Source organism: Squalius cephalus (assembly GCF_949319135.1).
Source record: "Squalius cephalus genome assembly, chromosome: 9".
Taxonomy (NCBI): domain Eukaryota; kingdom Metazoa; phylum Chordata; class Actinopteri; order Cypriniformes; family Leuciscidae; genus Squalius; species Squalius cephalus.
The window spans coordinates 37,133,970-37,159,838 of NC_137130.1; the positions used below are offsets into that span (position 1 = coordinate 37,133,970).

Consider the following 25,869-nt stretch of genomic DNA (forward strand, 5'->3'; position numbering starts at 1 on the left):
GGCCGAGGTAAAGAAGTGAAATGAAAAAGTTTATAAGTTTATCAGAGTAAAATATGCAGTCCATACCTTTTTTGTTTTGGATTTTTTTTGTGTGTTTATAAACAGACATTCAAATATTTTTTCTTTACATTTAATTACAAACTGAAATTTCACACAGGCTTTGTTTACAACAGTTTACTTGCATTAAATGCAATGCGATTTTTGTCATTATTAGTACTCAGTATAATGTAGGCCTCCCTGTTACAGATGGAGTTTACACAGTAACTGGCCCAGAGGAAGAACAACTGAAGTATTGGGATTTGGTAATGATATAAGGCACACATTAAGTCCATTCAGTGATTTGGAAAAGTTGAGTCAGGAGTTATTTGAGGCCAGAATACCTCTATCACTTTCAGGTAAGGCTGACTTAAACTAGTCTTTTTGGCAAGTCTTAAAATACTTAATAAACATTTTCCACTTTATATTCAGCCCTTAGATGTTTTAACCTGCATATTTCAACTGTTGGCCACTGTACTGCCAACTGTATATCCGTTTATCCCTTCATCCTATAATAAAAGTCCTCCTTATATTCCTCCTAGTACTTCTTTCCAGACTTCCTATGGTATTCCATTATCCGCCACATGGTGAGTCTGTAAGACTGGACAGTTGCGTTTGCTCTCCCATCCGCGGCGGATTCGTGCCAGTCTGGTGGAGATGCATGGGAGCAGCAGAAAGCCACGGCACACCAGAACGATGCAGGGCAGAACCACAGCCAACACGGAGCTGGGTGGCATGTAGAACGGATACGCCTCGATGTGAAAGGCAAAATCCCAGTCAAAGAAGAGCGTGTGCATGAGGGACAGAGTCAGAGCAATGTAGCCCAAACCTGACTGAAGCAAGAAGAGAGACAAAACTTAGTTCAAGTTTAGTAAATGTTAAAAAGCTGTGTTTGTGCTTGTAGGTTGAATGTTCGTTTGCATGCTAATCAAAGACAATGCTAAAATTATGTACATTTACATTCAACTATCAGTCAATTAATGCACAAAGATGAGCGCAACAGATCGTGCAGCATGTACTTTGGTAGTTAAGGTACCAGGTTTCAACTATGTAACAACCATATTTTTGGAGTTGTCCAACCCTGCCCCATGAGACCCAGTCCATTTCTCACTATGCATTCTTGTGCGATCTTGTGTCCTTGTGTTCTCGTTCTACGTCATCATCAACTGTGAAAGACTGATTCAAATACTCCAAAACGCAAGTACAGAGGACGCTTCAAAATACCTAGATGTGTTCTTGATATTGAGGATGTAAAAGATGCAGACTTTAGAGAATCGTACCGTTAGAAATCCAAAAAGTTGATGTGGATTGACAACGTTTGGAAGCCTTTGAGTTTTAAACGTCTCTTGTTCTCAATTAACATAAGAGATTCCCGCTGCCAGCTCAGAAATGTGACGGCTTGTGGAAGTAAACGTGTAAGATTTAAAAGAATCTTAAAGTGCCCCTATTATGGATTTTTGAAAATGACCTTTCATGTAGTGTATAACACAGCTCTAAGTGAATGAAAACATCCACTTAGTGCACCGTATATAAAGTTATTGTCTTTCAAAAGTAGGAGTCGACTCTTGAGTCAATGAAATGAATCGTTTAAAACGAGTCAAAAGCCGTTTCGTTGTGACGTCAAGACGAAACATTAGCATATTGCCCGCCCATTTATTGTGTGCGCAGACACCAGGGAAAACTTGAGCCTCAAACCAGCAGCTGATTCCTGTGGATACTGGATAGCATCATGTCCAGATTAACCTGCTCTTAGTTTTCATTGATGACTGATTATTGCTGTGGTCTGACCTGTCCTGTGACGTCACCCGTAAGTTTCTGAAGAGCATTTTTGAAGCCTAAAGTGGGCGGAGCCGGCCGTTGCCATCTTGGCAGCGCGTCACTCCCGAATAACAGATATTATATCAATATTATATAAATCATCATATCGTCCAGCCTTAAAACTTGTATAGTTTTTTTGTCAGTGTTTATTTAAAAACGTCCAATTATGCGGAATATACGATGGTAAATATTTAATTGATTAGTCGTCAATACAATATATAAAAATACAATATTACTTATATTATGATTTTACCCCTAAACTCAGCATATTGACACAAAATGATAGCTGCAAATCCACCTTTCTCTGCCTGGATCCAGTTGTTTCTGTGAATTGCAGCGATTCATTTGCTTCTCTGTTCTGTATCTTTCGGCAGTCTGTAAAACTATACCTCAGATTTCTTGTCAAAACTAGTTGTACAGTCAATCTCAAAGCTCTTTACCGTTTTAGATGTGTTCCACGCTGAAAACAAATGCTGCTGCTCAGTCTTTTTGCCACTCAGTGAGTGTAACCACAGTCACTCCGGCTGACGGTGACGCCACGCGCATATCCTCTATACAGAACCTTTTACATCATGGGATCATTTTATGGATTTAGTTTAATCAATTTTAATTCATTGATAATTTTAATTAGATTTTGTCAATTAAACAGCTCAAAAACATTCTTTATCTCTAGAATTTTTTTTAAATAACCCATTAAACATGAAAGTTTTATGCAATAATATAAGACCTTTCTGATGGTGACGTCATGCGCATACCCTCTATTTAATACCCTCTATAGTGTGAGCACATAAAATCGTGAACTTTGGCTGTACATTGCATGCAATCTACTCGTACAGTGTGAGTTGGTAACCTTGCTGAAATCGCACTGTGTATGCCCGCCTTGATCCAAAATGTGTCCTGTTAATGTGCCTCAGGAGCAGGGATGGGAAACACCTGTATGGTATGCATGGGCTCACCTGTACAAAGGTAAACTCTCTCCAGTTGAGGGTGTTTCCCACTGAGGGAAGGGAAGTGATGGCCAGTAAAGAGAGGACGCCCAGACCCAACACTCCACAAGAGAGGTACAGCTCAGATCGCCAAACTCCCAGCTCATCCCAGGGCTCCTCTACACCTGCTTTAACCTGATACGTCAGACAAAACATAGCATACACTATGCTTTTGGGTAACCCTTTAGAATAATGGTCCATCATTAATAAGTAACTATGCAGGAAATAATGCAGGACTGAAGAGTAGCTCTACATTAACACTTTAGCTACTACTATTATCTTATATAGAAACCAGGTTAACTAATCAGTAAGTAATGTCAAATTTAGGAGATAGTTCCTTATTAGGTAATCAATAATTACTTAATGAGATTAGCCTCATTAATAACTATTAACTAACTTACAAATTATAAAGAGACGTCTGAGTGTCTGAGACGTAATCAGTCATCATTTTTAATCTGATAAAAGTCATAAAATGCATCACTAATTATTAAAGTACCTAGTCACTATGCAGGAACTACTAGTGATCTGGACCATTATTTTAAAGTAAAAAACATCTTTTTCACTTTAAAATAATGGTCCAGATCACTAGTAGTCCTTGAGTACACTTGAGTAATTAGTGATGCATTTTATGACCATGTTGAAAGTAAAATAAGACAATTGCTAACGTCTAGTAATTATTTACAATTTGTCATAATTACCTATTAGTTCTTAATGATGCCAATCTCATTATGTAATTATTGGTAACCTAATAAGGACCTATCTTAGTCCTAAATTCTATATTACTTACTGATTAGTTAAGCTTGTTTCTATATAAGTTAATAGTAGTAGCTGAAGTGTTAATGTAGAGCTACTCATCAGTCCTGCATTACTCCCTGCATAGTTACTTATTAATGACGGACCATTATTCTAAAGTGTTACTGCTTTTGTTAGGCACTAAACATCTCAAGATCTTTACTCTCAGGCTGTTTTTTGTTTGCGCACCTGTCTGTAGGCAGTATTGACGAGCCTGTGGAGTGTAATTCTGCGCAGCGGCTGGCAAAGGCTGTAGACACCATGCAACGCTGCACACAGAAAGCTCAACAGGCCCAGTTGTTTCCTCCGCTGCAACCAGTTGTCCAACCATGATGGGAAACGCTGGTATTTGGTGCCCCTCCAGAGCTGCAACCAGGCAGCAAACAAGCCTGGGAAGTAAACAAGTGCCAGGGTCACCAGGGCCACTGCTGGCAGGCTCTCGTTCACCAGACCGAGGGCGAGACGGTAGAAAGCATTGTGTCCTTGTGCAAGAAACGGCAGCAGAATTCCCCGCAGAAAGCCATAGCCATAGAAGAAGAAAAAAAGGAGGAAGGTGACAACGATCGAGCCACTCCAAGATGGGAATAGGCGCAATGATGCTACCTCAATTTCTCGGGCAGCAGACAAGCCACCCATATCCACCGGGTGGAAGCCCATCTTCCGGGCCAACTCCACAACTTTCCTCTTCCCCTCTGTACTGTTACTGCAGATCAGGACCTACAGCAGTGAAAGGTACAAAGAAAAAAAAAAGTTTTGCTGCTTGTTCAAATTGATTAAAATTACATAATTTTCCGTCATGAACATTTTTCCGCCATTTTTAATTTTCCGAAAACCAACTTTTTTGATCTCGTCCTAGACGGTTGCTGCGATTTTCAAGAAAATTTTGCCAGATCATCTTCAGACCATGCCGACAAAAAGTTATGGAATTCAAGTTGATTGGTCAAACCATCTCTAATACGGTGCGAACGAATTTTACGTAGCGCTTGCGAAAACCTACAACGTAAGGCTGTATCTCCGCAACGCTTTATCGTATTCAGACCAAACTTGGTTTAATGTCATCACAAACATGACCTGAGGCGACATGCTGCATTTCAGCGCAGCGCCACCTACTGGTCTGGAGATAAAAAAATGACTATTTTTGCTAATAACTTCTTTGTCCAAAAATCATAAAAGTAGTCTCGTTAGATCTGGGGTGTCATGCCGAGTCGAATGATATCCAATTTTCCCATAACGGCCATTTTGAATTTTGTACTAAAATGCTGTATTTTATGAACGCATGAACGTATTGTTAAAAAACTTGGTATAGGTAATCGGCACGATGCCCTGAAATGTGGTTGATTTATTTTCACGGGAGTCATCTCCTTAGATTCCTGAATACTTGCCGAATACAACGATACCAAACATGCTAGGTTTTGCCTTATTGTTAGTGCAACGTTGTGATTTAGATCTTAAAAAAAACTTTTGCGAATATCTTTGAAACTGTAAGTCCGATCGAGACGAAACCACTGTAAGAAATTCGGAAACATAGGTCGCTGGCTATACGCTAATGCCCAAATGTAAAAATTTTGATAGTAAGTGGCAAAAAAAAACTAATTATGTTTGTTTAACTTAATTGGTTCATGTGGGACCGATGTACAATTTTAAATCATGTAAATCAAACACACTTTTTTTTTTTCAGTGTAAAAGCTCATAGAGTTAAAATAATCCTGCGCTAGTTTTCAACAGATACATCTACAGATAGCACAACAGCAGCCCTGACCTGTCTGCTTCCATCATGAGCGCCAGTCTGCAGCTCCCAGGCTGAAACCGTGTTAAATCCTTTGACCACCAGACTGTCTGGAAACAGCTCAGCTAGTCGCTCCGCATTGGAAGGCCCATGGATATTCATCTCTGCAGCGTTACTTACATCCACAAGCACCTTCCCTGCAAGTGCAGACTGTAGTCCCAGCAGGGAGCGGTAATGCTCAGGGAACAAGGCCATAAACACCACACACCCTGCTTGTGATGCTGCCCCCTCCTGGTTCCTCAACTCCACTGCATCAGGGAACAGTCCTGATGGGATGCGGTTCACACACCGACTCCCGACCACCACTCGAACACCACAAGCGAGCAGCCGCTCAGCCAGCGAGCGAGAAAAGTCTCCAGAGCCGAGTATGGCCACCGTCGGGCCGGTTAGACACACAGCCGGTGCATCAGCGGGAGCTTCAGAGTCTGAGAGCAAGGGAGTCGTCAGATCTTCTGCCATAATCAACCTGAGATGCAGAGAGTGAGGAAATTATATAATTATGCATTTCAAACTGCTGTCCCATTAATCTTTAAAGCATATTAGATATATTAGTATAAGTTCATTAATACTTGTGTGTAATTAACTTGTTTTACATTGCAATAAAAATATTGGTAACCGTTTTATTTGAATGTGTCCTTGTTACACGTTACATGTATTTACTAGTAATAACTACAAATTAGGCGTAAGTACATGCAATTAACCCTAAACATAACCCTAATCCTAACCTAACCCTATAGTAAGCACATGTAGTTGCTTAATATTACTCAGTACTTAAATATAATTACACTGTAACAATGACACCTTAAAATTAAGTGTAAACCAAAACCCTAATCCTAAACCTAACCCTAGTAAATACATGTAGTTATTACTCAGTACTTAAATGTATATTTACACTGTAACAGGGACACATTAAAATAAAGTGTAACCAAAATATTTGTGCCCATGTCCCCATATCAAAATGATTATCATTCTCTAACAATATGTTTTTTTTTTATTTAACCAGGAAAGTCCCATTGAGGTTAAAAACCTCTTTTTCAAGGGAGTCCTGTCCAAGAGGCAGCAAAAAACACAGTCAATTACATTTATAAAAGTTATACAATACAAATAATTAAAAACATTTGCAATTAAAAGAGGTCATTTCAGGTTCTCTCAATCTGGACTTAAAAGCATTTAAGGAAATAAGTTCAGATAATTTCAAGTCTTTTTGCAAAAAGTTCCATGCAGAAGGAGCGGAGTAAACAAAAGCCCTTTTTCCCAGTTCTGTACGGTCAAATGGAACAAAGAGCAGCAAGTGATCATTTGATCGCAATGAATAAGAGCCAACACTTCTCCATGTAATTAAACTACAGATGTAGGATGGCAACAGACCAAGCATGGCCTTATAGATAAAAATATGCCAGTGCCCTGATCTCCTGTTGGACAACGATGGCCATCCCACTCTGGAATATAATTCACAATGATGGGTCAAGTTTTTACAATTCGTAATAAATCTCAGAGACGCATGATAAACAGTGTCAATCTTATGCAGACATTGTGCTGAAGCGGTCCTATACACCAGGTCTCCATAATCTAAGACAGATAAAAATGTTGCAGTGACTAGCTGCTTTTTTGCTTTAAAAGAAAAACAAAATTTATTTCGAAAGAAAAAGGACAGTTTAAGTTTGAGTTTCTTCACGAGGTTGTCTATATGAGGCTTAAAAGTGAGAGCATCATCAAGCCAGATACCAAGGTGCTTATAAGAATGAACCACACTTCCAGTCAGAGTGAACACAGGAGGAGGAGCTTGAGAAACCTTCTTAGAGTTACTAAACAGCATCAGTTTGGTCTTATCAGCACTGAGAACCAGTTTAAGCTGCATAAGCGTGCGTTGAACCACATCAAAAGCTTTCTGAAAAGACTCAACCGCTTTAGCTGGGGATGATCCAAAACAATAAATAATCGTGTCATCAGCATAGAAATGCATATTAGCATCCGACACATTGTGGCCTAATTCATTTATATACATAATAAACAATAGAGGACCTAATATTGAGCCTTGTGGCACCCCCTTGTGGACCTTCACTAATGCAGAACATAGACCATCACATTTAATGCACTGAGTCCTGTCACTCAGATAATTCATGAACCAGGAAACTACACAATCAGACAATCCCAGACAAAGAAGCCTATGCTTTAGAACAGCATGGTCCACTGTGTCAAAAGCTTTCGACAGATCAAGAAAAAGTGATGCACAGAATTGCTTTCTATCAAGAGCGACAAGTATGTCATTAATTACTTTTGTAACAGCAGTGATGGTACTGTGCTTTTTCCTGAAGCCTGATTGCAGTTTAGAAAGGAGTTCATTTGAGTACAAAAACTCTTTTATTTGGTCTGAAACAAGGGATTCTAAAATTTTTGACAAAACACACAAATTAGATATAGGCCGATAGTTAGTTAAAACTGCTGGATCACCTCCTTTAAACAAGGGAGTAACAAAAACTGACTTCCAAACTGATGGTATTTCATTGTTTTGAATTGACAGATTAAAAAGAATTGTAAGGAGCTCTGCAACAAAATCAGCCGCCTTTTTCAAAAAGTAAGGCTCTATTAAATCTGGTCCAGGAGGTTTTCTGTGATCTAACGCTTTAAGAGCTCCTTGCACCTGCTGCACAATAAAAGAAACAAAATTAAAAGGCTCTCCAGAAAACACTGGGGAGTGTGTGCATGGAGTAACAGCGACTACTCCTGTCAACTCGGACAGAGAACCAACTGATACAAAATGCTCATTAAAGCAGTTTAAGACATCAACTCTGTCGTAGACTGGGAGAGAGTTTTTTAAGACAAATTTTGGTTTTCCCTTTCTACAGCAAAACAGGATTTTATATATATATATATGTAATGGACAGAGTATATATATATATATATATATATATATATATATATATATATATATATATATATATACACACACACTCTGTCCATTTTCTCAATTTTAAACTATAAAATGGACAGAGTATATATATAATATATATATATATATATATATATATATATATATATATGTACTCTGTCCATTTTCTCAATTTTAAACTCAACCATTCAACCCTGTTTTTTTATTTTATTTAATGTTATTTAATGTTTATTGTTAAGAAATAACAAAATATGTTTATGAAAAATGTCATAATTACCCACATTTTACATTACTGATGTGCCCATAAAGATTAGTGGACTGTTGTTTTGTTTATTTTAAATAAATATGTGGATGACATGTTATTGTTGTTAGTATTTTTATTATTATAGTCGTCGTTGTTGTTAGAAGTTTCTATTTTTGTTCTTTCAAATGAGTTGTCAGTAAGTTTCGTTTCTGCTAAAAGGGGTGCTATAGACGAACATACTCAATTACTCAGGACAAATAACATTCTGTAACTTTTACATTCCTTTACATCATTATTTAGCGGTAATTTCAGAAAGTCCATTATACTAGCCTATATGATTTATTACTCACCACTGTCAAATAACTTTTTCTGGCGATTCTTGGACTGTGCTGTGCTGTTCCAGGACTGTATAACCGGTGCGCACTTCCCTTACTGTGCAATAGAGATACGAGACCATGCAGAAAAAGACATTCCTTATCATTCACTCGCTATCTGCACAGAACACAGGGGAGCGTTGCGGCGCGGCGCGGCGCGTTGTGTTGTAAATCGAGTTTACAGCGGATTGGTCCGAGAGTGATCAATCTGAGATGACGTCTCGAAACCCCTTCCATTCCGTTGCGCTCCGTCTTGCTGCTGTGAGCTCCTGTGTTAGGATAGGAAGCTACTGAACGGGATTGTAATGCATAAGATAGGCCTCTCGTGTAAAGTGTGGCACCTCGGCCGTCCTTGGTGGAGCTAATATTGTTTTTCCAGCTGATCTGGATCCTACATCTGTGCTGCCGCGATAACGCGAGCATGAGCTCAGGCGAGGCGTTTTCTCACTCCTCGTGCAGCTCTAGCCGCACGCGCACGACGGTGGTGTGTGTGTCCGTGCTCGCGGCGCTGGTTCTCGGGATCGGGATACTGTGCGCGCTGGCGGCCGGGCCGCTCCATGCGCAGTGCGCTGTTGAGTGGTAGGGAACCGCAGTAGTCATGCAATAGGCCAACTTGGCAATCACAGATACAGAAAATCATCACATTTTTGTAAAATTAATATCTGCATGTCACATCTACGCCCCTGTGCATGTGTCTTGCTGACTCGTGATTTCTATAAACATATTATTTAAATTCTTACATTGAATATTTATTTTTCTAAATTACCTATGTATATCATATGCCTATTAAATAAGCTATTATTTGCATATTTTATTATTTGTTATTTATTATTTGTTCAATCTACTTAATTTAATTATTTTTCTTATTAACCTGTATTTATTTATTTATTTATTTATTTTAGGAAACTTGATATTGCCTGCTTTGATGTCTCCTCTCTCTTGGTCAACCAGATTAAAGAGTGGTCAACAGAAACATGTCATGGGAAGAGCCAAAGATGCCTTTATTCTGTGAGTGAATGATATAATTCTATATTCTTCACATGAATATACTGTAAAGAAAAGACTGAAAAGGGGGGCCAGGAAGCTGTAATGGGTAAATTGTATGCAATTGTTTTGTATAAAATGAATTAATGTATCATCAAATAATATGAATCCAGCTCACATTAAATAGTGGTACCCTTACCATATTCCTACACTAGGATATTTACATGGTACTCCAAGGTTATTAAAAAAATACCGTAGTATTAACATGAAACCATTTCAAACCATGGTAATATTACATCCCAACAATGTGCCCTCACATTAGTTACATGTCACCAAAATTTTGCATGGGCAAAAAAATGTCCATTGTCTACTGTCAATTGCATATGTTTGAATCAAAGCTCACAATTCTCTTTCTGTTGGTCAGCACCGCAAATTTGCATAAACAAACTTGAGCATGAGGAAAATCTGTACAGAGACCTTTTCCGTTCAGACGTGAAAATACCGCGGATTCTAAACCGACCGCAAAATTTGAGTTCTGAAATGCTTAAAACATCATAAACATTCTGCACAGAAACCAAATGCCCTGCATTCATATTTACTCACCTAGGAACTCAACTTGGAGTTCAACATATTTTTTTTGTGTGTGTGTTTTGGTGCAGTCGCACTAGTTTCAATGAAGACCCTGCTTCCAACTTACATGTGATTTTGTTTCCTACCTTTAGCTGGTGTCTGTTAATGCAGAGGACATCACTGCAACACACACCACTCCTGTGATGAGGTTTGTGGATGACATCACCTTCAACCTCAGCAGTCCAGACCCAGACACCTGCGATGTTCAGGTGACGTTATCTTTCTTCCTAAAGCAGACACACTCTATTATCATGCTGTGTTTACAGTTGTTTGGGAATGTCCTGACAATAACAATCTTAATGGAAACTTTCAATCTCTCCTCAGGGCCGGTCTATCTCTCGTAGCTGGTATGCCATTTTAGACTCAGGAACAAACTACCTGAACATGTACAACCTCATGAGGGGTAAGTGAGAGAAACTGAGGGTGAACACAGCTAATGTTGTTTTTGTTAACCCTTAATACCATTACTGACCAATTAAGCCTTTACAGTTGCTGTACACCATAGTATCAGAAAAGCATTTGCTTGTTTCTAAAGGAAGTCTTTGAAATGTACACACTGTTTTTTGTTTTTCTTTTCCAAATAAATCTTGAGAAGTTTACCTGTCCATTACCCCAGCAGGGACTGTAATGACATGACATTATAAACACATGGACATTAATTTGGAGCTGGTCCCCCCTTCACAGCTATAACAGATTTCACTCGTCTGGCTTTCCACAAGGTTTTGGAATGTTTGTGTGGGATTTTTTTGCCCATTCATCTAGTAGAGCGTTTGAGAGGTCAGGCACTGATGTTGGATGAGAAGGCCTGGCTCTCAATCTCTGTTCACATTCATCCCAAAGGTGTTGGATGGAGTCAAGGTCAGGGGTCTGCGGGGGCCAGTCAGGTTCTTTCACACAACCATGTCTTTATGGACCTTGCTTTGTGCACTGGAGCACAGTCATGCTAGCCTGGAAATCCAGACCTAAATCTAAAAGATTAATGGTCTGGCGTCGACTAATGAAAATCATCCAGCTCGAGGGGCGGCACCAAGCGTGCATTTGAAAATCTCACTGCACGCAATTGGATAACACTACGACCAATCACAACAATAGACCCCATACGCTACCAGGAGCTAACTGGAAGATTAGACTCTTACTGTATCCGGTCGGCAAAACAGCAAAAACACCCTTCTTGCAAAGGAACGATTCGAGCGCCGTCTTCTGTTCCTCTTTTAGATAAAAAGCCAAGTCTAACTCGTTCATTGTAGCGGCCAAAGCCGTTTCAAACAACTGGTGTTCCTCCATAGCCATCTTACAATGTTTACTAATGACTTTGACATCACAGCGCTGTCGTTATCTCGCCTCTGGCCCGCCTATATCAGATAACCCGATGTGATTGGTGCAGCTCAGATCGAGGGGCATATTTAATGACCATCATTACTCGACACCAGAGTAAACTCGCTGAGCAAATTCAACTTGTGCTCTCGCGAGAACTCTGGATTACAAGGGTACAGTCATGCTGGAATAGTCCAGAATCTCCCAAATTGTTCCCACAAAGCTGGAAGCATAGCATTGTTCAAAATGTCTTGATACGCTGAAGCATTAAGATTTCCCTTCACTGGAAGTAAGGGTCTAGCCCAACCCCTGAAAAACAACCCCATACCATAATCCCCCTTCCACCAAACTTTCTAGTCAGGCAGGGAACGTTCTCCTGGCATCTGCCAAACACAGACTCACCCATCAGACTGCCAAACACAGAAGCGTGATTCGTCACTCCACAGAGCAGGTTTCCACAGCTCCAGAGTCCAGTGGCAGCGTGCCGTACACAACTCCATCTGATTCTTGACATTGTTTTTGGTGATGTGAGGTAGAGACCTCCCGCAGGATTCTGTCCTGCAATATATGTTCTCCTTCTCCCGCTCCCGCTCCCGCCCACAACATTCATGTTTTATCCTGCTCCCGCCCGCACACGCCAGCTTAAAAGTATAAATAGATTGTTTTCTGTACGTCCATGAAATACTTTCAAATTAGCCTACGTGTAAATAAATGCTCCCAATAAACTATTTGTTATTAAAGAATCAACATCAACACTGTTAATTTTACATTAAAGCAAGCAGGCTACTTTACATGGTTTGGCAGGACAGAATGCGCGCGAAGTGCGCTCCCTTAATAATTCCTAAAAAGCTGTTCATCACGAGCTCTTTTATTATCAATGAATCTTACTGCACAATGAATCTTTCACAATGTCTATACTTGGTTTGTTATAATCAGAGCATCTGCCAGCACTGAACAAAAAGTCAGTTTTGAGCAGTGAGGGGATCTTAAATGCATCTGATTGGCCATTGCGTTCAAGAAATCAACACATGTCTGTGATTGGCTACATTGCACAACGCTGCAAAAACATGTTATAAATAGAAACTCTGCCTGTAAATCCTTTTTATTTTTTTTCGTTGTTCTTGTTGCTTTTGTGCAACAGATGAATAGCAATTTATTTGTTTTTAGATGCTTTATTTTTTAGATATTTGCTGAAGTCCCATAAATCGTTTTATGCTCCCGCAACCCGCACACACACGAGTACCTCACCGCCCGCACTCGGCTATCAAATCTAGTCTCGTGAAATGTTTTTATAAAACGTTGGGAAAAAGCGTGTGAAGCATTTCTTGTCGTTCCAAACTGCCATGACTTTCTTTTTCCTGTGAAATATAAAAAGAAAACATTTTGATTAGTGTACTCTCACTCTGCAATTAACAGGGACAGGAAATCTCAAGCAAAAACACCATAAAAGTATCACAGAAAATGCCATATGCTATATAAGTGTTCTGATGTCAGAATTTAATATATATTTCTTTTGTTTTTGACAAACCACTATTTATGTCGTTATTCATAGATAATCTGTTACTGTTGTGACTGGATCACTCAAGAATCAAATGTTGTTTTCTGGTTAAATGAAATAATCAGACTCATACCTTCATGAATTGGACATCCCTACCTTTCACATGAACCTTCATGAATGCATCAACGAGCCATGGCAGATCAATGTCAAGCTGTTCACTAAATACATTGTATTCTGTTCTTCGTATGGACCAATTTGGAACATTTAAGGTGTGCCACCTGTGCAATAAGTCCATTCGTGAAATTTCCTCTCTACTAAATATTCCACGGTCAACTGTTAGTGGAATTATAACAAAGTGGAAGCAAATGGGAACAACAGCAACTTAGCCACGAAGTGGTAGTCGTAAAATCCCAGAGTGGGTCAGCGCATGCTGAGGAACACAGTGTGCAGAAGTCACCAACTCTCTGCAGAGTCAATAGCTACAGACCTCCAAACTTCTGTGGCCTTAGGATTAGCTCAAGAACAGCACGAGAGCTTCATGGAATGGGTTTCCATGGCCGAGCCGCTGCATCCAAGCCTTACATCACCAAGAGCAATGCAAAGTGTCAGATGCAGTGGTGTAAAGATGCAGTGGTGTAAAGATGCAGTGGTGTAAAGCAGCCGCCACTGGACTCTAGAGCAGTGGAGACTAGGGATGGCGAAAACTAAAAATTTTCTTGACCGACCACCGAGCCTCATTAGCCGGTTGAAACCGGTTAACCAATTAGTTTAAAATATGCTACGCTATTTGAAATAACAGCAGTTTCGAGCCGCGCCTGCAATTTCGAAACTCTGTCGCATCTCTCTGCCACTCTGCCTCCCGCTCACACACACACACACACACACACACACACACACACACACACACACACACACACTGCCCAGGCGCCGCCCTTCCACTCACGTCACTTTTTTAAATCCCCTACAGCGTGAAACATGAGTCCCGCAAACGCGGCGCCGAAGAGCTTGAATGTAATCGGAGGACAAATGGCTCCTTATTTTCGAAATGGTTTGGGTGCAAGGTGATCGCGTTGAAAATAAAGGCATTTGTCTAGCGTTAGAAGCTCATTTGAAACATTGCCGTGGCTCATTTAAGAAAATGACTGCTCCGAAGAGACGCCGCTTTAGTTTGAGGTAGTGCTAACAATAATAAAGAAAGATGATGATCATCATCACCTTATAAGTAAAAACAGGCGAGTTATGAAAAATTGAGTGTGAGGGATTTGTTCACTTCACACAAAAAGATCTTGGAATGAGATGGCTAACTGTAGTAGCGTTTAGTCCACTGTCTATAATAGCCTAATTTAGAGATCACTTTTTTTTTTTTTAACCGACTACCGACAACTTTAATCGGTTAACGTTAATACGGTCAACCATCGGTCAAACGGTCATCGGTTAACATCCCTAGTGGAGACGTGTTCTCTGGAGTGACGAATCATGCTTCTCTGTCCGTCAATCCGATGGACGAGTCTGGGTTTGCCGGTTGCCAGGAGAACGGGACTTGCTTGACTGCATTGTGCCAAGTGTAAAGTTTGGTGGAGGGGGGGTTATGGTGTGGGGTTGTTTTTCAGCGGTTGGGCTCTTTAGTTCCAGTAAAAGGAATTCTTAATGCTTCAGCATACCAAGACATTTTGGACAATTTCATTCTCCCAACTTTGTGGGAACAGTTTGGGGATGTTCCTGTTCCAACATGACTGCGCACCAGTGCACAGAAGAGTTGAAGCTGTTATAGCTGCAGAGGGCGGGCCAAGTCCATATTAAACCCTACGGATTAAGAATGGGATGTCATTAAAGTTCATGTGCATGTAAAGGCAGACATCCCAAAACTTTTGGCAATAAAGTGTGTATATATATATATATATATATATATATATATATATATATATATATATATATATATATACCCCTCTCTCTCTCTCTCTCTCTCTCTCACACACACACACTCTCTCTCTCTCTCTCACACACACACTCTCTGTTTCTCTCTCTCTGTCTCTCTCTCTCTCTCTCTCTCTCTCTCTCTCTCTCTCTCTCTCTCTCTGTCTCCCTCTCTGTCTCTCTCTCTCTCTCTCTCTCTCTCTCACACACACTCTCTGTTTCTCTCTCTCTCTCTCTCTCTCTCTCTCTCTCTCTCTCTCTCTCTGTCTCTCTCTCTCTCTCTCTCTGTCTCTCTCAATTCAATTCAATTCAAATGAGCTTTATTGGCATGACTTGTACAGTATTGCCAAAGCATTGGCCATTACATAAATGGACATTACATACACAAATAATCAATAAATTAAATAAATCAATCAGTAAACAAATGCATGAATACATTTATATAAAAAAAAAAAACCCCTTTGTACATTTGTACCAACATTCAGACAAGATGAGAATGATTCTGACTTTAGTTTTGTCCACTGGCTGACTCTCGTAGTTTGTGGCAGGCTGTCACATATTTTGCTGCTGTTGTGATTGAGCTGGAGTTCTCTCCCAGAATATGCTTTAATTTTTCTGAATTTGGTAATGCCATAAAATGTGGTTCTAGTTGTTGGAATCTAGTGAAATAGTCTGATCTAATGCTGTAATAGTGATCACAGTGTATCAGGAAGTGTTCTTCTGTCTCCACCTCTCCCTGAGAGCACAGTGAACACAGTCTCTGCTCTCTCGGCTGCCATCTCTGCCTGTGCCGGCCTCTCTCTACAGCCAGACTGTGGTCACTCAGCCTGTACTTGGTCAGGGTCCTTCTCATTTTATGCTCTTTCACACAGCTCAGGTATTCTGCTGGTGTATAGTCTCTTTTCAGGAGTAAATAGAGTTCCATCTTCTTTTGTGATTTAGTAGCATCTTTCCAATAGGTAATGTAATTTTGTTTTTGTAATTTAATAATTTGGTTGGGCCAGATAGTGCAGTGCTGGTCTGGCTGTAGTTTCAGCATCAGGGCACCTGACACCGCAGGGCTTCAGCTGGTATGAGCTCGGGTCACTGCGCTTCAGGTGCCGGTTCTGCTCCTGACACCGCAGGGCCTCAGCCTGGTATGAGCTTGGGTCACTGTTCTTCAGGTGCTGGTAGAACTTCACAGCTCTTTTCTGGATAGTGATCAGCAGGGGGTATTGTCCTAATTCAGCTCTGCACGAGTTGTTTGGTGTCGCTCTGTTTACTTTTAGGATGCTTTTACAAATTTGGGTATGCAGAGTTTCGATTTCTTCTTTTTCCCATTTTGAGAAATCTTGGGTTTTGAGAGGTCCCCATATCTCGCTGCCATAGAGAGCAATGGGTTCAATTATTGCTTTTAGGATTTTTAGCCAGGTTTGAATTGGAATTTCATGCCGAATAGTGTTTTAAATCATGTAGAAGACTCTCATTGCTTTTGCTTTCAGTTCATTCACAGCCATATTAAAGTTCTCTCTCTCTCTCTCTCTCTCTCTCTGTCGGAGTGCATGCTGGGAGTGAGTGGAAGGAGCGTTTGTGAGCGTGAGTTGTGCCCGCTGTGGCTTGAAAGTGCGTTTTCTATTTTCTCACTTTATTTCTATCTTTCTTGTGTTTTAATTAATTGTTGGTAAGAGTAGAGCCTCCTATTCTTGTGTTTCTGTTTTTTTGTGGGTCGCCAGTGACCAGTTTTTGAACTGGGAGGTATGGCGGCTCCAGGTTTCAAAATGTTTGATACACTCACTCATCATCACGCAATTAAAGTGTTATCGTCTTTAAGCGTAGACGAGTGTAGTATTGCGATAGGCAACATTGTTGGACACGATAATGTGGTTGCAGCTTCAAGAATGAATAATGCTATTGTTGTTTTTCTGAGCTCTGTTGCTAAGGCAAATGAGGTAGTAGAGAAGGGTTTGGCTGTAGACGGTTTGTTTACTCCCGTCCTTCCTCTCTCTACACCTGCTAGAAAGGTGACAATATCAAATGTGCCACCTTTTATTACTGACGAAATGTTGAAAAGAGAATTGGGTCGTTATGGGAAGCTGATATCACCAATTAAAAAAATGCTGATTGGGACTAAATCTGAGCTCGTAAAACATGTTGTGTCTTTCAGGCGTTATGTTTACGTGATCTTAAATAATCACAATATGGATTTAAATCTTTCGCTAAAGTTTAAAGTTGATGATTTTGATTATACCGTGTTTGTGTCAACTGACTCAATGCGTTGTTTTGGTTGTGGAAAAACGGGACACACTGTTCGAACTTGTCCCATAAAGGGAACAAGTAAACCTAATGAGAGTAGGCCTACAAATCGCGAAAGTCGCGCCGATGAGCCTAGTGCGGAAGTGCAAACCGCCACTGCTGCGGGAGAAGGTCCGGCTGGACCGACTCCGTCAGCAGAGGTAAGAGCGAAACATGATGGTGCACAGGCCCAGAGCGAAATGCCAACTGTTTCTAGTGATATCTTTACCGATTCTTTAGAAAATTTAAGCAGCGAAGCTTTTTTTCAAAATCGCACTGAAGGCTCTAAAACAGAAGCACAAGCCTCCACTGCTGTAGGAGCGGGTTCGGTTGGACCGGCTCCGTCAGCAGTGGAAGGAGAGCAAAATCATGATGAGGCAGAAGGTCAGGGTAACATTGACAAAGAACCCCATGAAAGCAAAAGAACAACTTGTTTTGAAAGTGAGGAGGTCAATATGCAAGTAGATCATGGCGCGAGCCTTGTTGAGTTTAAGAAACCCATTAAAAGAAAAATGAGCCTTGAGGTAAAGTCTGCAAAAAAATCAGGAAATGAGCCTGTAGCGACTGGTATGGATGAGCCTGCATATGAGAGTGACTGCTCAGATTCAGGTGCTTCCATTTGCTCACAAGGAAGTGCGCCGCTTTTTGTGCCGATTCAGTCGTCTATAGGTTACGGTGTGAGTGAAATTAAATTATTTCTCAAGATCACCAAAAACATGAAGAATGTTCAAGTTGTTGATTATTTTCCTGATATTGAGAATTTTACTAAAGTCACGAGGTGCTTTATGAGTGAACGTAAATTTACTCAAAAAGAAGTGTACCGACTTAAAAAGTTCCTGACAAAGGTCAATCCTATACTGACGAATAATGATGATATGGCCTAGACGAATGCTTTTTATTGAGCGCTTTTCTTTTTTTGTAACATGCCTTTTCTTTTCTTTTCTCATGAATACATTTAATATAGCTACTCTTAATTTAAATGGAGCAAGGGGGAGTCAAAAGAGGGCAGGACTTTTTGAATTGGTAAAACAGAGAAAGATAGATGTCTTGCTTGCACAAGAAACACATAGTGACGCATTTAATGCAACTGAGTGGGAGAAAGAGTGGAATGGGCTTGCTATATTAAGTCATAATACCACCCTTAGTGGTGGTGTGGCCATTTTGTTCTCTCATAGTTTTATCCCACATTCTTATACAGTGGAAGAGGTTTTGAAAGGTAGAATTTTAAAAGTGAGAGCACTTTTTGAGAATTCTGTTTTTATTTTCATCTGTGTATATGCTCCAACATCAACATTAGATAGAATGTGTTTTTTGGATGCACTTGGTACAACTTTGGAGAAGTGCTGCAGTGAAGAATATTTGTTTTTGGGTGGTGATTTTAATTGTACAGAGAAAGACAGAGATAGGAATCATCTTGAACCTCACATGCCTTCACGCAGAAAATTGGTACAACTTATTGAAGCGCAGGATTTATGTGATGTGTGGAGAAATTTGCATAGAAATGTGTCACAGTATACATGGACTCATATATATGCTAACTCTGTATCTCTTGCGAGGCTGGATCGACTGTATGCTTTTAAACACCACCTAAGCATTTTTAGGAATTGTTGTATTGTTCCAGTTAGTTTTTCAGACCATAGTTTAGTATCATGTTCCATCTTTATTAATTCTATTAGGTCTAAAAGTGCTTACTGGCACTTTAACACTTCTTTGCTGAGTGATAATCATTTTAAAAATGTGTTCAGTTTTTTTTGGGCTTCTTTCAGAGCTGAGAAGAATACTTTTGAATCATTACAAAGTTGGTGGGAGTATGGCAAGATACAGATAAAACAGCTATGTCAGCAATACACTTACAATGTCACTAAAGATACAGTACAGGATATGAAAATTTTGGAAAATGACATTTTACATTTTCAGAATTTGGCACAGTTTTCTAATAACCAAGACTTATTGGATAAACTTTTTAAACAGAAAACTAAATTGTCTGACCTGCTAGGGCTAAAAACACAAGGGGCTTTGGTTCGATCACGTTACCAAAGTGTGAATGAGATGGATGCGCCCTCTAAGACAAAAACCTCAAGTATCAGATCTTTCAAATGAGATGCTCTGTGGGGTGATAACCCTGGAAGAAGTGCAAAAGGCGCTCCAAAGCATGGAGACTGGGAAAGCGCCTGGATTGGACGGACTCCCAATGGACTTTTATAAGTCTTTTTGGACTGATTTGAAGGAGGATTTGCATGAGGTGCTTAATGACACTTTAGCCGGAGGGCTGATGCCAGTGAGCTGCCGAAGAGCTGTCCTTACCCTTCTGCCCAAAAAGGGAGATCTAAGTGACATAAGATCATGGCGTCCAGTGTCGTTACTTGCCTCAGAGTACAAGCTGCTCTCTAAAGTACTGGCCACCCGGTTGGGTAAGGTCATGGAAGAAGTTATCCATCCTGACCAGTCCTATTGTGTTCCTGGCAGGTCAATTTTTGATAATATATCGTTGATTAGAGACATTTTAGATGCATCCAAGGTCTTTGGTCTAAATACAGCTTTTATCTCTATTGACCAAGAAAAAGCTTTTGATAGGGTGGAGCATTCCTATCTTTGGAAGACTCTGAATGCATTTGGTTTTAGCTCAAATTTTATAGATAAAATAAAAGTACTGTATAAGGACATTGAAAGTATGCTCAAAATTAACGGTGGCTTATGCTCTCCCTTTAAGGTGCTAAGAGGGGTGAGACAAGGATGTTCTTTGTCAGGTATTCTTTATAGTTTTGCGATTGAGCCTTTATTACAAAAATTTAGGAGTACTTTAAAAGGGATATCCATTCCAAATTGTAATGATACCTTTTGCCTTTCAGCTTATGCTGACGATGTGATATTGATGATTAGTGGCCAGTGTGATGTGGATACTTTGGTTGAAGTGTCTAAGAGTTTTGAAATTGTCTCTTCAGCCAGAATTAACTGGTCAAAAAGTGATGCTTTTCATGTTGGAAAATGGGAGGAGGGTTTACCAATTTTGCCAGGTGGTTTAACATGGAAAAAAGATGGTCTTAAATATCTGGGTATTTTTCTTGGAGATGACTGTTATGTGCAAAAGAACTGGGAGGGGATTGTTGACAAAGTAAAAGGGCGTTTGGAAAAATGGAGGTGGCTTAAACCCCAAATGTCATACAGAGGGCGCACACTAGTGATCAATAATTTGGTGGCCTCTTTTTTATGGCATAGATTGGCATGTGTTGACCCTCCTTTACATTTGCTTGCAAAAGTTCAATCTTTGTTATTGGATTTTTTCTGGGATAAAATGCATTGGGTTCCACAAGGTGTTCTTTATCTGCCAAGAGAAGAAGGAGGACAAGGCCTAGTTCATGTACAAAGTAGAACGGCAGCTTTTCGCATGCAATTTCTTCAAAAATTACTGACTGACCAAAAAGACTTGAGATGGAAACCTGTGGCTATTGCGATTTTAAGAACTGTTGGAGAATAGGATATGGATAAACCTCTGTTTTTCATGGATCCCAAGAGATTGAATACCTCACAGCTGCCAATTTTCTACAAAAATCTGTTCAAAGTGTGGGGTTTATTTAAGGTGCAGAAAGTTGTGAGAACAACCTCTGTGTTTTGGCTTTTAAAAGAGCCTCTGGTTTATGGGACACGGGTAGACCTAACATGTAACAGTAATGCAATGTCTGAAGTTCTTTTAAAGTCACGCCTGTTCACTTTTGGGCAATTGCTAGATGTAGCTGGCGTTGATTTTCAAAACTGTGAAAATGTAGCAAGTGTTTTAAATATTAGGTCAAAACGTGTTGTCTCTCAGTTGTTGCAGAGATGTTGTTATTCACTTACAGTAGAGGAGAAGATGTTGTTAAAGGGTTACTTTGAGAGGAGAATTGGGGCAGATGAAAATGACCCTTTTCCTAATCTTATGTTAACTCCGGAGTTTGGTGATAATAATGGTCATTTCTTAGATGACATTGAACCTCTGTCTTTGTATGGGAATTGTGGTAGAGTGTTTTACAATGTTTGTGTTAAAATTTTTCATCAGAAAGGTTTAAAACAGAAGGTTGACACTCCTTGGCGCACTGTACTTACATTTACATTTACATTTATTCATTTAGCTGACGCTTTTTTCCAAAGCGACTTACAATTGCTATACATGTCAGAGGTCGCACGCCTCTGGAGCAACTAGGGGTTAAGTGTCTTGCTCAGGGACACATGGTGTCTCACAGTGGATTCGAACCCGGGTCTCTCACACCAAAGGCATGTGTCTTATCCACTGCGCCATCACCAACCCTTACTTGGTTTGGGTAATGAGGTAAAACCAGAGTGGAGAGCACTGTATAAGCCACCGTTAGCTAAAAGAATTGGGGACCTGCAATGGCGAATTATACATGGAATTATAGCTGTGAATGCATTTATTTTTGTTTTAAATCGAGAGACGAGTCAAAATTGTCCATTTTGTCTTGAAAGGGAAACTGTGTTTCATGCTTTTATGTATTATTCAAGATTGGTGGAATTGTTTAATACATTGGAGAGACTTTTTCTTTGTTTCAATGAGACATTTTCAGATAAGATTTTTATTTTTGGCTTTCGTTATGTCAAAAAACGCAGAACTGTTTGCCAGTTGCTGAACTTCATTCTAGGTCAAGCTAAAATGGCCATTTATTTGAGCAGAAAGAACAAAGTTGAAAATGGGCAAAACCAAGATGTTGTAATGGTTTTTGCAGCTCTGATTAAATCTAGACTGCAAATAGATTTTCACTTTTACAAAGCAACTGAAAATGTAATAATGTTTGAAAGTATTTGGTGTGTAAATGGAGTATTATGCTCAGTTGTAAATGATGAACTTAATTTTTCACACTTGTAGTGTGTTTTTTAATCTAGTGTGATTTTGTTCACACTCATGACACAATGTTTTTTATTTTTGACTTTTTGTAATAAACAGTTTTTTAAAATTCAAAATTCTCTCTCTCTGTCTGTCTCTGTCTCTCTCCCTCTCTCTCTCTCTCTCTCTCTCTCTCTCTCTCTCTCTCTCTCAATTTCAATTCAATTCAATTCAATTCAAATGAGCTTTATTAGCATGACTGTGTAACACAATGTTGCCAAAGCATCAACATATTATATATAAATAATAAAACAAACAAACAAAACATATATGTATAGATCATGTCATATGTAGCATAGTAAATATAAATAAATAGATAAATAAATACAATTTATCCTAATAAATGAATAAATACAGTGGGTCTCTAGAGAATTAGCTGACTCTGGCGTTGTGAATAGCTAACACATATTTAGCCGCTAGTGCAGCTGTACTATCATCTTCTCCCAGTAAGAAGAACATTTTCTCAGTGTCGCTCAGTTCAAAGAACGATGGAATCAAGATTTCAAATCTGGGCAGAAAGGTTTCTCTTATACTGGAGTATCTGGAGCAGAAGAGCAGAAAGTGTTCCTCATCCTCGATGTGCTGTAGATCACAGTGTCTACAGATCCTCTGCTCTCTCTCTGTCCATGTTAGTCTACGTCTTCCTCTCTCTATCTCTAGATCATGGTCACTTAATCTGTATTTGGAGAGGATTTGTCTTTCTTTAAAATGTTTAATAACTAGATAACTGGCCAATTTAGTGGTTCTATTGAGGGTCGAGTAACATTGGAGTTTATTCTGGAGGGCAAAATGTGCTTTTAGTGATTCATCATGAGTGACTTTTAGATGTTTGTGGATTTGGTTAATGATAGGTTTGGGGTTGATGGGGGTATAGTCTGATGGACGAGTTGAAGAGCGAGTGTGTTCAGAGGATGAGGTTCTGCTGAGGTTTCGTTGGCGAGGAGGGCTTTATATTGCACTGACTCTGGGTCAGACTGATGGAGGTGATGCCAGAACTGAACACATCTCTTCTGGATCTCGATGTTCAGCGGGTACAGGCCCAGCTCAGCCCTGCAGCCGGCAGTGGACGTGTTTCTGTGAACCCCGAGAATATTTTTGCCAATTTCCAATTGTAATTTTTCTACTGATGTTTTATCCCAATTTTTACAATTTAGTACTGGTCCCTAAACTGGTCTCTCTCTCCCTCTCTGTCTCTCTCTCTCTCTCTCTCTCTCTCTCTCTCTCTCTCTCTCTCTCTCTCTCTCTCTCTCTGTCTCTCTCTCTGTGTGTGTTGCAGGCAGTGGTCTCTCCTCTTCTCCTACCTTTACTGAATCTACCAGCGACAGACTGTGTACCCAGTTCAGCTCCACTCGACAGAATCTTCCCCCATAAACACCCTGCACACATCTGGATCACCACATAAAAAAAGATTCTAGTAGTAGTACACCTAATGTATTTTAATTACTACATGTAAAATGTGAACATGTTTACCAATGAATGACAAAGACTGAATTGACAATGACATCAGCATTTATTGATTTTCCCATGTTCAGAATATGAAACTGATTATTTATTTGACTGTATAGGTCACTTTACCACTACACTGTATGTCAAACTGTATGTCACAGAGATATTAGTAACTTATTCATTGTATGTGTGTGTGTGTGTGTTGGCAGATTTTATGTATAAAGATGTATATAAGAAAAGGTATGTCAGGAACAAAAAAAACAAACTTTACATTTGAAAATTCCACTTAAAGGGATAGTTCACTTTGAAATTAAATTTTGGTATGTTTTAGCTTACCTCAAGGGCATCCAAGATGTAGGTGTCTTTGTTTCCGCAGTAGTTTCAATTTTGATATTTTTAGGTCAAACCGTTCTTGTCTGTCAGTCATATAATGCAGGTCTATGGTCACCACCTCAAAGAGCATGCACAGAGAAGTCCAAATTAAACAATTCCCCTACATTCCCCTACAAGACACCTATATCTTGGATGCCCTTGAGGTAAGCTAAAACATACCAAAATTTAATATCAAAGTGAACTATCCCTTTAAAATCCAAATACAGACCCATTACACCAGCACCATCTGTAGTTGCATCAAATAAATCTACAATTCACAAATGTCTATGGACAGAGTTCAACCGATACATCATTAATTTATCCACAGGTCAGTTATATTGTCTCAAAGAACACCTTTTAGTTAATTTTGCATTCTTAATTCTGTCCTCGGTGAAATATGGTTTTAAGGCAGCTTTTACATCAACTACATTTAACTGCTAATCTTTTGGAAACATTTTAAATGTCTAACAAATACTTTCAGGTACACTTGCTTACACAACTTGATTACCAATATTCATGCTTTTTATGGAGTAGTTGAAACATTTCTGATTTATACTATTATTATATGTTGTTATTACTATTCAAATAATGCAAGTTAATTTTCCTGTCATTATATCATTAGTCACTGGGACACACATGATGGTATTTTCTGAGAATGAACCCAAATGGAAATGTATTGCAAATATGCATGCTACTTCATTTCAGCTTTTGCCTGTATAATTTGTATAATTTGAGATTTACATCTACAAGTCATTAATCAGGTTCAGGTTCCTTTATTTTATATCCGTAGGTAAATTAGGTTTCGGTGAACAAGTTCAGGCTGTTTCTCATACATATCATAGACAATACAATAGACAACACTAGTGCTGGTGTACAGTCAGTGAAGCAGGGTTAAGTGGCGGCTCCCCTATCAACCTACTGGACCTTTTCACAATCTGGTTGATAGAGTTGCGGCTCTTTAAAGAGAAATTCCTGTTGCAGGACACCAAAGAAAAGGACAAAGTTGATTTGATAAAAGCACGATAAAACAGAATCAACGGTGTTTTGTCAATTTTGAAATTTGCCGTTTCCTTAATAAGAACAAACGTTGATACCCCTTTTTACACACAGCTTCACAGCTGGCTTCAAAACTAAACTTTGAATCAATGATTGTCCACACACACACACACACACACACACACTCTCTCTCTCTCTCTCTCTCTCTCTCTCTCTCTCTCTCTCTCTCTCAGCACTACTTGTCTCTCTTTGATTAATTTCTTCTGCTTATTCTCATTTTTTAAGTTGCTTTGACTAAATATTTTGCTAAAGGAATAAATGTAAAAGTGCATGTCAAATAATTAGGCTGGTAATTTATCCTTGGTTGAGAAGTCACCGTCAGTGAATTTATCAGTGAATGTTTGTACTAAATGTTTGCATTGTGTTCCAACTATTTTCACAGGCAAATGCTTATATGCTTGTTTAGATAGTTTTCATGATTTGTTTTCCTAGTTTGCATTAGGTCTATAATTCTGAGAACCTGAGAGGAAGTCACATGACAGAATATGACATGAGTCATTTCAGGATGCTTTGCAAAATATGTGATTTTTTTTAAACATTTTTTTTAGTTCAGTTGAGTTTGCAGTTTACTTGGTCTAATCTAGT

General features: G+C 39.4%; 2 protein-coding genes across 3 annotated transcripts; one reads left to right on the forward strand and one right to left on the reverse strand.

The window, feature by feature from the left end:
• Nucleotides 1-54: 54 nt before the first annotated feature.
• Nucleotides 55-9,504, reverse strand: steap3 (STEAP family member 3, metalloreductase). 2 transcript variants are annotated; one of them, XM_079880574.1, is made up of 5 exons: nucleotides 8,903-9,504; nucleotides 5,392-5,884; nucleotides 3,822-4,349; nucleotides 2,811-2,975; nucleotides 55-869 (listed from the first exon to the last, which is right to left on the reverse strand). In XM_079880574.1, exons 2-5 carry the CDS (start codon nucleotides 5,875-5,877, stop codon nucleotides 597-599), a joined length of 1,452 nt encoding a protein of 483 aa, XP_079736700.1. In that variant the 5' UTR covers nucleotides 5,878-5,884; nucleotides 8,903-9,504; the 3' UTR covers nucleotides 55-596. The 2 variants fall into 2 exon arrangements, with proteins under 2 accessions (XP_079736700.1, XP_079736701.1); XM_079880575.1 differs by having other exon boundaries at nucleotides 706-865; nucleotides 8,903-8,998.
• On the forward strand, nucleotides 9,348-24,121 carry LOC307164140 (uncharacterized protein; the record flags this gene model as incomplete). Its single annotated transcript, XM_079880593.1, has 5 exons — nucleotides 9,348-9,505; nucleotides 9,829-9,934; nucleotides 10,633-10,749; nucleotides 10,865-10,943; nucleotides 23,687-24,121. 5 exons carry the CDS (start codon nucleotides 9,348-9,350, stop codon nucleotides 23,779-23,781), a joined length of 555 nt encoding a protein of 184 aa, XP_079736719.1. The 3' UTR covers nucleotides 23,782-24,121.
• Nucleotides 24,122-25,869: the final 1,748 nt, after the last annotated feature.